Genomic DNA, 13,287 nt, shown 5'->3' with positions numbered 1-13,287 from the left:
ATGCAACTAACATTAGGGAAACAACTAGTCAACTATTGACAAAATATTTGATCAAAGAACAAAAATTTGTTGAATTTCTATAAATATTTTAATAATGTATTAAATATATTTTTAATGGGTGGGTATTCAAACAATTTTTTTAAGCTTTTTTTACCCAATATCTATCTATTCAATAAGATGGACACGTTTTTCAAGCCCAACCCAAACATTCTAAAGGAATGTGAGGGACTCCCATAAAACAAGCTTGAAAATGGGATTATGCCCTTTACTCTCACATAGTAACTCATCATGGGGGCATGCTTACATGTGGAAATCAAATAATTCCTTCTATCAGCAAAGACATTATCCCTCTAAGTCACCAAATATAATTTGCATTGGTCTACAAGTTGGAAAGGTGAATCTACTATTTCCAAAAATGACAATGAACTATCAAATTCAAATAATAGATTTACGATAAACGAAAAATAATAAAAAACAACGGCATATTGGTTTTCAGGAAGTTAAACAAAAAATTGAACCATAAACTCACCTGAAATCTGATTTCGTCCAAAAAGTGAGTGAGATCAAAGCTGAAGTACAACCAATAAAATCTTTAAAACCTGCCTTTCAGTGTTGAAGCTCAACTGAGTTGATCCCCTTTTGATATTAAAATCCTAGAAAATGAAATCTAGGGGTTAGGGTTCAATTGCTATACCATAATCAAAAGTACCACTTTCTTTGATTAAAATCTTAGCTTTAAAAATGAGAAGTTAGGGTTTTGGTTTGAAATTGAAACAAAAATTGAATTAAAATTATAGAAATTGGGATTTTGGTTTAAAATCGAAATAAAATTTGGATCAACACTATAGAAATTACGATTATACAAAGAGAGAGATCAAGAGCTCAACCTCATAGATCAAAATAAATAATTAAAAAAGAACTCACTAAGTAAGATCGAAAGTTCAAACCCTATAATAGAAAAATCTAGGATTTAGGGATCAATTAGAGAGAAAAATCAACAAAATATGCATGAAAACATACATTTTCTATCAAAGGAAATCTATTTATCAAAATTTAGGGAGGTCGAGATCGGATCGGATCTATTTAAATTGAACCCTCACACATTTGAGAGATTAAGAGAGAGAGAACGATAAAAAGTGAGAGATAGACAAAGAGAGACCTTAATTTGAAGAACTATTTCAAATGAGATCTTAAGTTCAAGTATGAGATGAGAGAGAGACAGAGAGACTCTGTTTTGGAGCTTGAGATGAGAAATAGAGAGATCAACGATATCGAGTATGAGATGAGAGAGATGGTTTTCAAGTTTTAGACAAGAGACAGAGAGAGTGAGTCAGTGAGAGAGTGAGATCAGAGTCAGTTTGCATGTCTAAATGACTCTATAGTGACGGTCAAAATCTGACCATTACATATATAACCCAAGCTCACTCCACTTCGGAAAAGGTCCCTTTTGATTTTGCCTCGATCTTGAAGCCCAAGACTAAATAAGAAAACAAGACATCCAAACTTAACACAGGCACTTTCTAATTCAAACCACTTGCCGAATGGACCTGATAGAAACCGAGGAAAAAGGGTCAGCCTAAAGCACTTTCTCTTGGAAGCTTTGGAAATAAAAAAATAAGATAACTAAGAAGATTTTAGAAAAGATTCGTGATAATCTGACTCCCCCATGTGGCATACTCAAAATACTCACCTGACGCTAGGTGTGCCAGAACCATAGACTTTATGCCTCGGGATACACGACCGCACATCCCCCTAAATTTGTGTAGTTTTGTATCCCGGTGAAAGAAAATCTCTAGTTTTGGCACACCCCACATTAGGCGAGTATTTTAAGTATGCCACGTGGGGGTGTCAAATTATCATTACTCATTAGAAAAACCTCAAACCTCTTAGATGCTTATAAATGTGCATCCATGTGAGATTAGACCGAATTTCCATCTACAAAACAAGAAAGAAAAAAAGCTATAAGAAAATGCATTAGTGCCTGTAAGATATGGAAGAAACAGACAGATCATACAAGCAAATGAATGTAACAGTGTAAAATAAAGATAACATGTATCGACCTTTTAATTGTAGTTGGCCATATTGTGATAGGTGAACTGTGATGAAGAAGAAAGCATAAATTTTAAAAGCATTGTGATGCGAAGCAATTCGATCAAGATTGAATTCACAGGATGGAGGCTATAGATTTCTTTATATATCGAACTTTTGCAGAAGAAATCCATGGCATTGTATATCGAAAAGGATTCATGGTGTTGCACTTCAACTAAAAGGTATACAAAAGAACATTTAAATAAGCCAAACCTTGGTTAGGGACCATTAAATCTGGACAAACATTGTGTTTTTAGTTGCAATATTTGGTTTCAAATAACAAAAATATCATAAATGCAGATCATTTACACTTTAGTAAATACCAGGAAAAAGGAAAAATAGAACATCAACATTTATTTAAAAGATAAGAAGGATCACAGCATCATGAAGATACATAAATCTCAGAGATCTAGTAAAATTTGTCTGATTTTCTAAAATGATAATGATCCATACCTAAAAACCCTTGACATGAGTCACCTTCTTTCCAATGCCATCAATTTCCACCTCCGTGCATCTAAATCATCCAGGCTTACCTGCACATGAAAGTACTTCACCACCTTTAAACATTTCTTTTTTATATTCTTCAGCAAGCATTTATAAATATAAAACCAAAATAAGCCTAATATCCTATCTTATAGTAAATGCAAGGCGTCTTTATGGCCTTTTTTTGTGCCCAGTGGAGATTGTGATCTCACCCCCCAAGTGTGTAACATACTCCTTTGGGCTTTATAAGCCAATAAATTTTAGTCTTCCACTCAATGGAAATAAAACATATAGTTTCCTTTAGTCCTCCTCAGTTTGATTATATTTTAAACATTTAATTTGATTTTGTTATCCAAACAAATACTTTAATCCAACAGGTAATAAAATAGTCAAGGGTTTAACAAAACATTTGAAAAAGGAGTCTTCTGGGGTGTGTTCAAAGCGAAAAAATGACATCTATTTGTTAGATACCATGTAACCAGCGAGGTTGAACACAAAGAACTTAATACTTGTGTGGAAAGAGATCAAGCAAAATTAACAATTTTGTTCTTCTTTGATTTTACCAAAAAAGGAACTCTTTTTCAATAAATAAATAAAAAGATTTTCCTGTAAGAAATATTGGATGTATGCTAACAAAGTTGAAAATTTTTAGAGAAATTTACTATCGAAATTCAAAACCTCAAGTTTCGAACACATTGTTCTATCCCTACCTACTTGACTAGACCTTTATTATGATGATAAATGTGTGGTTTTACTGCATTTGAATTTCGACTTATGATGAAGAACAAAAGAGTAGGGACTTACAAAGAGGGGTTGTAGGCGCGACTTGACACTTTGGTCTTCCCATTCCAACCCTTCAAACCATTCAACATTATCTCCAGAAAGCTCCCTCAGTTTAGTAGAGCTTTGCAGGCCCAAAGGACGCTTTTCCAAGTTAGGACAATGGTGCACATGTAGTAATTCCAAGGAAGGCCAATGTATATTGGGCCGATAGAAACCCAAGAGCTTCGGTAATGTATTTAGCCGTAAAGTCTTTAATCGAGGGAACTGAACCGTCTCGTCCTGCTCTCTTTCTACCACTGTTTCTTCTATCATTATTTCCTGATGATCCTCTTCTACCATTATTTCATCTTCCTCATCCTCATCCTCATCCTCCTCTGATTTTATTATTTTCTTCATTTGGCTGCAGTGTTCAATCTCAAGATTCTCTAATCTCTGAAGTCTTTGAACCATGGTTCGTGTAAAGAGATATCGTAATCTTCCACAACTTCGCACTGTCAGGAAATTTAGCTCCTGGAAGCTTACAAGGGGAATGACTCTCTTCCATATTGTAGTCAGACTTGGTAATAAACTCAAATACATCTTTCTTAAACGAGGGATAGCAACATGCCCTTCTTCAATCCCTACTGTGTGAAATACTTCCTTCAACTTATTACATTCACTTAATTCCAACACTTCTAGATTTTGCAGCTTGAACAACAATTCACATGGTAAAAGTTTAACTATTTTATGGCAATTATATACTTGTAAGGTTTTTAATTTGCCAAGGAATCTATTTCGAAGTGATCCAAACTCTTTCAGTCCTCGTAGATCCAATTCCTCCAAACCATTAAGTGTAATTTGTGGAGAATCTTCCACCACACGCGTAAGATATTCCATTTCATTGGACCCTCCTATTTTAAGAACCTTCAGGTTGTCAAATCCTCCTTCACCAAGTTTTACAATACTCTTGAGGCTTTGGCAGTGGTGTAAATAAAGTAACTCTGTTTTTCTCAACAATACCTTCACCCAGTTGGCAAGTGGATCTGATATAGCATAAAGGTCCGTACTCCTCTGGTAATCAAGATGCCTAACCCCGGTACTACCGACAGTTATAATAAAAATTTTCAAGTCTTCACCAAATATGGAGATCTCTTGGGACAAACATTTGACATTGTTTACTACATTCAAGTGTAGGGTAGTCAACAAGTTCAAAGATCCCAACTCTGGTAATCTAACATTACTTTCATCTTCCAATTCCCTATGCCTCAAAGAACCGTAAATCCCCATGTATAACTCTTCTAAGCGAGACAAGTTCGATAACACAGTTTTTGGAATAATTTTAAGACAGGGGATATTTGAAAAGCTTAAAAACCTTAGATTGGTCAATCCCCCTATTCCTTCTGGCAAGTTTTGTATCTTAGTTCCACTTAAATTAAGATATTCTAGTTTCTTCAATTCTCCAACAAGAGATACATCACTCAGTGGATTATCCTCTAGACAAAGTGTTCGAAGGTTCACAAGGCATAAGAGTGATGGTGGAAGAGATGAAAGTACATTTCGACTTAGATCAAGGGCTACAAGGGATATCATTCTTTCAAAAAAGCAATCTGGGATTGTGGTAAAAGAGGCATTTGATGATAATGATAAGGACAAGAGTTGTAGACATTCTGGTTGATCTGGGAGCTCACTGATTTTATTACCTATTAGTGATAATCTTTTGCATGTTCTTAAATTTTTCATATCAGGCCACCGTTTCAATCCCAAGCCTGCTTTTACAATAAAACTGTTACTTTCCTCATGTGCAATTGATATGACTGCATCACGAACAATGTCGTGCATCATTAAGCATCCAACTCGCCATGTACTATCACCTTTTAACAACAAACATGAAGCCATAAGTTTGTTGAATATTGTATGCAACCTTCTTCTGGTATCTTCTAAAGTGTCAACATTTGGAAGCAGTTCCTCTCCCAATACAAGCCATATCAAATCATCCACATTAAAATTTGTGTCTTCAGGGAAAAAGCAACAAAATAAGAAGAAATGTTTGATTTCTTTGCTTTGCAAGTAATCATAGCTCAACTTTATCGAGGGTAAGACCTCCAACGTACCTTCTTGGAAGTAGATGGACGTTTTCAGTTGCTTAGCCGCATCTTCCCACAAAAGTTGGTCCTTGCCTCGTAATGCCCTTCCAAGTGTAACAATTGCTAACGGTAAACCTTTACATTCCTTAGCAACCTCCCTAGCCAATTCGTCATCCACAACAACATCACCCACATTCGATCGAAACAGATCCCATGAATCTTGATTTGATAGCCCTTCAACTTTGATATTCTTTTGGGTATTCAAAGCATTACAAATATCTTCGTTTCTGGATGTGAGTAGAACTTTGCAAGACTTCTGATCATTTCCGAAAGAGATTCCCAAATCAGCCAAATTCAGATTATCCCATATATCATCCAAGATAACAAGGATTTTCTTTTCCTTCAACCTCACCCATAACTGTGCTGCTCTTGCAGAGATGTTGTCGGATGCAAAGTTTATTCCCAATTTCACTGCTAGTTCACCTTGAATTTTAATCAAATCTGGGTTTTGGGACACAGTTGCCATGACAACCCTGTCAAAGAGTTGTCGACCTCTCATCACTTGTTCTCCTACTTCTTTGATTAAGGTGGTTTTACCCATTCCTCCCATCCCCCACACCCCGATTCTGTTGATCTTCTTATCCCTCAATGCTTTGATGATTTTATTCTTTGTAGATTTTCTGGATGAAAAAGGCTGGAAATCTCCAAAGGATACGAAGCCAGGAAGAGGTGCGGGATCTGATACACAACTAGCGCTGCTGTAGTTTCTCCCTTGGCATATGAGTTCGTTCACGATGTCAATATTCTCGTGTGCATCTTTGCCTAGATGATAGCGAGCCAAGGACCACCAGCCTTGGAACCACCTATTGATATCTTCGGATGCACGAATCAATACCGTTGCCTCACCTTGAACAGTGATCACCTTATTTTGCCACCTTTCAACAATTGGTTTGATCAAATCCCCATTCTCCTGAGCTGTTTGGACATATCGTTCAATGCCATCTCTCATACTTCTCAAATCAGTCAATTTTCCTTCAAGGATTTCAACATTTGTCTTGCAGTTAAAAGGATAACCGACGTGAGTCAGGATACAAGGAATTGAGCAACTAATAGCTTCTCTAGCAATCGATTCCATTGCTGTACCTGTTGGACAACGAGTTGGTTAAAAACTAAATTGGGTTATGCGTCCATATATATATATAACATTTTCATGGAAAAAAAAAACGGACAAAATGGTTGTATAATAGAATTTTGAAAGAAAGTAACGAAATTGAAACAGAAGATATCCATATGGAAGTTTTGTTGAAGCTAAAAAGAAAAAAAAATAAATCAGCTTCTTTTGAAGAATTGCATGCAATTTTAATTATTAATTCTTTGGTTCTCACAGATACTCATGAATACCGAGATAATTTGCAAAACGTCACCAACTAACATATCATATCAGGAAGCTCTGTTGAAGATAAAAACAAATAGATTAGTAAAAGAAACACTTTCCTTACTAACATAGTAAGATTTATTCCTTACTAAAGGTTGTTTGGAGATAAGCAGGAATTCTCTAGTTTTTAATTCTTTTGAAGTTTTGCCTCAACTTGGCCTTGGTAAAATTTTCAATGTATAAAATTTGCCAACAAAAAACCAAACGGGTCGTTTTGCTCAAATGGATTATCGCATTAGCAATCCAAGGCCACAGCCCTCTAGATTTCATGAAAAAACTCAGATTCAAAAAAAAAATATATATCAAAAAACAATTATTTTTTAGGGCTTGATCCAAGGTGTTGAAAATGGAAGACTACCAAACTTCTGCCAAACTTCCAAATTTAAAATTAAAATATAACGGTGAAAAAAAAAAAAAAAAACTTATTTTAGAAAAAAAAAAAGAGTCAAAGTTCACAGAATTATATTCTCTACAATCCTGAAGCATCGGATCATGTTTTTGGATGCCACAAGGTTAGCGCAAGGACCCTTGGTAAGAGTGGAATCCTTACAACTTAGTTGGGTTAGTCCAACTCAGTTAAAAGAGAGAGTAATGTTTCAGCTTCTTTTTGAAGAATCACATGCAACTTTAATTGTTAATTCTTTGGCTGTCATAGATATTCAAGAATATACATATTTTTCTAAAAATGAAATGAAAAACCAGGAAAGAATAGTTTAGCTTGATATCCATTCCAAATTCTTGCTATATATACTTAGAATTCTTGCTATATATCCTCAACTTGACCTTGGACGCCAAAAGGTTAGCCCAAAAGGATCCTTAGTAAGAGTGGAATCCTTACTAAGTTAGTAAGGTTAGTTCCACTCAGTAAAAAAAGAGAGTACCGTTTCAGCTTCTGTTGGAAGAATCACATGCAACTTTAATTGTTAATTCTTTGGCTGTCATAAATATTCAAGAATATACATATTTTCCTAAAATTGAAATGAAAAATCAGGAAAGAATAGTTTAACTAGATATCCATTCCAAATTAAAACTAAAATAAAAAATGAAGAAGAAAACGACTTACTGAGCACAAAGGATCACAGTGTTTCGTTCTTCAGCAGTGGAGGGCAGAAGTTGATAGAGAGAGAGAGAGAGCAAACTTAATGAAGGACTAGTTCAAGGTCAAAAGTTGACAGCTGCAGTGCTGCACTCCAAAATTGAAAATATCAATTTTAGACCTTATTTTTTTTATTTCCTATCACTTGCACTCATGTCGATTTTACTTCTTGTTTTTGACAGTTGCACTCCAAAGATGAAAGAATTGTTCTAAATTGACTTTACATTGACACTTTCAACTATAAATTTATTTCCTTCAGTGGGGAACACACGAGGGACATCTTGACGTGGTGGCGCGCACATGCCCATAGATGTGGTTTCTCCAAGATACGAGTAAAACGCATCTACGGACATGCGAGCGCCACCATGTCAAGGTGTCCCCCCACTAAGGTGACTTTAGCACAACTCAGAAAGAAATCTATGATTACATTGCATTACTCGGGGTCTCTCTCTCTCTCTCTCTCTCTCTCTCTTGTTGAATAACAACGAAGAAACTCTCTTTATTTCTCTCGTTAAAAAACGAAGAGAAGAAGAAAATCTATGGAGAGCGATTAACTTTTTGTTTTTTTGGAGATGCAAATATGTCAATGGAATGCAAGTAGGATTTTTTAAGTGATGGACTACAATAGGAGAGATCTTTTGCTCACATAAAAATCAATTTTGAATTTCACATAAATCGTGGCTAATCATTTTTGCAACTAATCATGGGTGGTGCGCAACTAGGCACCTGAGATGAAAGAAATAGGAAAAGGAATTTCAATGGGTGAAGTATTTAAAATAAAAACCAACTCTATTCAACATAAACTTAAATAAACCAAGAAATACAACCTCTGTAATCGTTAAAGAAATGTCACTAAGGACAAGGGATGCCTTCTCAAAAGGAATATCGGGGTCTTTTCTTTCTTGCTTTCCAAGACGATGATATTTCAGTACTCCATTGATTGGTGAGACCAAGAATTTACGATTCAGAGCCCACATAGAAAACTTTCTCTGATCGATTGCAGGTTCACTAATACAAGAAATTTATGTTTACACCACTTCTTGCTAAGGAGTCCAATACATCAACTGTAATTGTTAAGATGTACAAAAAAATAAGGGTCCAACCTCTTACTAACTCTCTAATGTAGCATATCATGGTTACTCTCCCATGCCTTCTACCCACATATTTACATTCATCAATCCCTTACAACCTTTTTTATGGGAAAGCTGGAATTGAACCCATCAACTCAGAGTTGCTTTGCAATGCGTTAAACAAACTGAGCTATGGGTCTAAGACCTGAATCCCTTATAACCTCCAATGGTCTTTCAAAGTAGTTCCTGAAAATCTGAAGATTTTGTAGGAGGGCTTTGAATTTTTTTTCATTGGATCCTGCGTAGCCAATCATAAAAAGAATTTTGTAATTTCACTCCTACAATTTGAAAAACTCGACCACTAGCAGCTTGTCTCAGAAAGTGAAAGAGCTTCCATTGGAAATGGAACCAATATATGTATATATATTATATCACATGTTTAAACAGTTCTGACCATTACTAGAAAACGAGATATTTTCCTTAACAAGAATTCAAACTAACCTTCCGCAACTTATCTAGTGCACCCCTGGTATCAAAAGTTTCATTGCCCTGTTCATCCATCGTAATAGCAGCAAGCTTTGCTAAGAAAATGAACGTCTCGGATTACTGTAAAACATATAACTTCCATCAAGAATTTTCATTGAGTCATATCAAAAGTTGGGGTCACATACCAAAAAAGTATCCCATACATCAAAAGAAGCAGAAAGCATGTGTCAAACAAGAGTTTGTATGATACAAATATGAGTGACTATTTTATAAGATAAACAATTGTATTTCCAACAAAAGGGAAGATAGATAGGGAGAAAAAAAGACTTACATTTCCCATATTAGATCTAGCCTTTGCTTCAAGGGTTGCTGATTCTGCCTCCTGTGCGCACAAAGAAATCAAGAAATTTGAAAGAGGAATGAACTAAATAGCATTAGAACCAAGCGCTACTTAATTATTATCCTCAGAGCTTCATACAACATAACAGTAGGACAGAAGAACATTAGCAACGTGCAAACAAGTAGTTCATGTTGCTGTGACAACTTAATCTCAAATAAAAAGAGGCTTTCAAAGGGTTAAGTTGATAGCTCCTCATGAAAGGTAACAAAGTTAAGTAGGACACGTGACATATATTTTATTCATTTAGACCACATCACATAGAAGGATAACCAATAAAAACATCTCAATGCATAAGTACTAGATCATGCTTTCATAGAAACAAAATTTACTTACTAAATAAAAGCATAATTAAATCACAAAATCCAAAAGCATACACCAATTCTCCAAATTGAGACAAAAATAGTAGAAACAATATCATGTACAATGGGCTTCAAAATGTAACAAAATATGAGCCATATTAATGAAATATATGCACCTCAATCTGTTGAAGTTTGGCTTCAAAATTTTTTCCCTATCTTCTTCCTACACGAAATTATGAAAAGAGAAGTAAACTCTAATTCAACGCAAAGTATGTAATAACTAGAAACAGAAGAAAATTCCTTCCCCAACGAACTAACATAATTAATGATCTACTTCAAAAGACCCCGCTTAGGATTCAGTAGAAATATCCTTCCTGCTTCCATTTTCGAGATGTTTACAAGTATGGAACCAACATGTTCAAAGGGATCCTCTGCCACACATGCAACAGAAGGAAGAAGTATGGCTAAAGTAACAAAACTTGGATTTTTTTTTCTCGTATAAATTAAAAATCAAACCCCCACCCCACCGCAAAAAAAAAAAAAAAAAGGTGAAATTGCCAAAGCCACCAACTTTTAATGCAACAAAAATTGTGGATAAAATTTACACCCCTTTAATCTAATATGCTTGTGGAGAGTATCATAAAGACTAAATTTATTAGGTCAATGGTATAGGAGCATAAACAAGGCATAAGGTAGTAAAATATACCACTTTTTTCGCTTGATGACGTACAAAATGATCTCACAAGCTTCATAACATACAATCCTTGCATCTTCTCATCTCCATTCTATAGAATGAAAAATCACAAGCCAAACTATTCCCAATCAGAATGAGAACAACCCTACCAATGATAGAACAAAAGCATATTCATTCCCAAGCTTCTCTTATATAAAATTGTTTCTAAACAACAAAACTTATGTAATTTAATTAAATGTACTTCTAACATAAAGAAAAACATAAACAGTAGCAGTATAATCAAAGGCAATACTTGAAGTAGAGAAGGGATGCTTGCATCCAATTGCGTTAGATTAACTAGGATCATAACCAACAACCGGGTAATGCTAGAGTCCTTCTTATATTGCATCTCCATGGCTGTTTTAATTATTCCAAGGGCGACCATCTTTGCTGATAGTTTTGAATTTCGTGGAAGATTTACAAGAGCTTCAGCTGCAGGTTCTGAAACCTCCTGAAAGGTCAATTAAATGAGTTTAATCTGCAATAGTGGATCCAATCAGCCCAAATTTTGGTCTTTCTTCCATTAATCATGGAACCATCCATAAGTACGACTAGATTGGATGGTTGAGCTCATTCAATCCACAAAAATTATGGTTTGGGTGGGGAGAGCTTGGCATGCTTTAGAGGTGATATGGTAGTTGAGCCATTCTGGTTGATGGGTATAGACTTCATGGAAACACATGGTGTGGCTGTATCAAAAACAATATTATGCTAAAAATACAAGCCCAAATGTCAGATTAGAACAAGTTTTCATTGCCCAATATGGCTCAGCTATGGTGACTTAGTTTAACTCATTAGTTTTCTATTTTGCAAGTTTGTTGCATTCTTTCACATATTTGTTCATGTTCCATTCAGAATGTTATGCTTCATGATGTCAATTAGATTCCTCTCAAGATGAAAAAAATAAATGTTTTTTTTCTAAAGTTTAGAACACACCTTATTTTCTCCTAAGAGACGGGACAGTGAGGGTAACAAAATCTCCGGGTAGCGGGCAAGTGATAGCAAGCCATCCTTAGAACCTGTTAAGTCCCGAACAATGTCAACAGCTGCATTCTTCATTTGAAAAAAAATTTCGTCATTAATACAAGAAGAATAATTCCAACAAAAAGAAGCAATACGTATAATTATGTTCAAGTTATAACCACAATCATCATTATTTTCACAAAACCTTATCCCAACTATAGGCGGCAACAACATGAACGTTATGTCACCAGTCAATCCTATTTCAGGGACAATGAAACAGAAACTTCATAATAACTCTGTCGGCACAGCATTTAATTGAATTAAGCAATTAAAAATTCTACAATTAAAATAAGCAATAAATTTTTCTACATTCAAGTTAACCATAATCATCATCATTTTTCAAAATTTCTTATAACATTCAATCCCATCTGGAGCTACAAATCCAATGGTTAAGGCACACATCTTCATATCAAACTAACCCAATAAAATCAAACAATCTAAGTATAAAATTATAAACATTTATATCAAAAAAATATAGAGAAATAAAAAAAATTGAAAAATCAATCAGGTTCTAAAACATACCTATAAACTTTAATGTTATTTGAGGATTTAAAGTGAAATCAAGGTGTGGGAGAGGAAGATGGGTTTGTAGGAAGGAGAATTAAAGAGTGAGAGAAGGAAAATGAGCCACAAAAATCAAAGAGAGAGAGAGAGAGAGAGACAGAGGAAGAGAGAGAGATCGAGAATCTCTAGGGTTCTCAACAAGAAAACCACGCCCAAAAATCGAACCACGAAAGCTTGGCACCAAAATAGATTGAGATTCATCAATGTTTTCGCGAAAACCACCTCTACAATGCATCTCTTTGGAGACGTTTCATCAAAAATCGCCAATACTTCTCTTTAGAGGCGATTCTCACAGATTGTCGTTGTTTTTGTTTCTTAGGAGTAGCTTTATTTAAAATCGCCCCCGACCTTGCTCTTTCCGTGGCGCTTCGCAAATTTATTGAAGAAAATCTCCATTGATAGCCTCTGTATTTGTAGTGAGAGAGAGAGAGAGAGAGAGAGAGTGAGAGAGTGAATGAGACGAAGGAATGAAGTGGAAATGAGAGGGAAGAGGGAAATGATTTTCGTGGGCGAGTCATAATTTTTTTTTTTCCGTAAGTTACTTATTTTGTACTGGGGAAATTTTTTTCCGCTGCCATTTGAAGATAAATCGAAATTACATGGGTTCCTATAGACGGATAAAGTGATCCACTACAACAAAATATATCATAGTGGGCTATGCAAGGGTCCTATTGTAGCGGATAAAATGATCTGCTACAAAAAATATATCATAGTAGGCTATGCAAGGGTCCTATAACGACAGATAAAATAATCCGCTACAAAAA

General features: G+C 35.2%; 1 protein-coding gene across 9 annotated transcripts; it reads right to left on the bottom strand.

Annotated features, from left to right (window-relative positions):
* Positions 1 to 113: 113 nt before the first annotated feature.
* On the bottom strand, positions 114 to 12,985 carry LOC147386923 (putative disease resistance protein At4g27220). Of its 9 annotated transcripts, none has more exons than XM_086422842.1 (11): positions 11,873 to 12,401; positions 11,190 to 11,387; positions 10,910 to 10,988; positions 9,836 to 9,886; positions 9,520 to 9,624; positions 7,916 to 8,035; positions 5,445 to 6,560; positions 3,376 to 5,345; positions 2,542 to 2,621; positions 1,884 to 1,935; positions 689 to 1,547 (listed from the first exon to the last, which is right to left on the bottom strand). In XM_086422842.1, exons 7-9 carry the CDS (start codon positions 6,550 to 6,552, stop codon positions 2,562 to 2,564), a joined length of 3,138 nt encoding a protein of 1,045 aa, XP_086278968.1. In that variant the 5' UTR covers positions 6,553 to 6,560; positions 7,916 to 8,035; positions 9,520 to 9,624; positions 9,836 to 9,886; positions 10,910 to 10,988; positions 11,190 to 11,387; positions 11,873 to 12,401; the 3' UTR covers positions 689 to 1,547; positions 1,884 to 1,935; positions 2,542 to 2,561. The 9 variants fall into 9 exon arrangements, with proteins under 9 accessions (XP_086278962.1, XP_086278963.1, XP_086278966.1 ...); XM_086422833.1 differs by adding an exon at positions 12,482 to 12,985 and having other exon boundaries at positions 692 to 1,547; positions 3,376 to 6,560; positions 11,873 to 11,989; XM_086422834.1 differs by adding an exon at positions 12,482 to 12,985 and having other exon boundaries at positions 692 to 1,547; positions 3,376 to 6,560; positions 11,873 to 11,982.
* Between the last annotated feature and the right edge of the window lie 302 nt (positions 12,986 to 13,287).

The sequence above is a fragment of the Akebia trifoliata genome, chromosome 14 (assembly GCF_017979445.1).
Source record: "Akebia trifoliata isolate Shusen 1 chromosome 14, ASM1797944v1, whole genome shotgun sequence".
NCBI classification, from domain to species: Eukaryota; Viridiplantae; Streptophyta; class Magnoliopsida; order Ranunculales; family Lardizabalaceae; genus Akebia; species Akebia trifoliata.
This window is presented reverse-complemented; position numbering and strand designations above follow the sequence as displayed.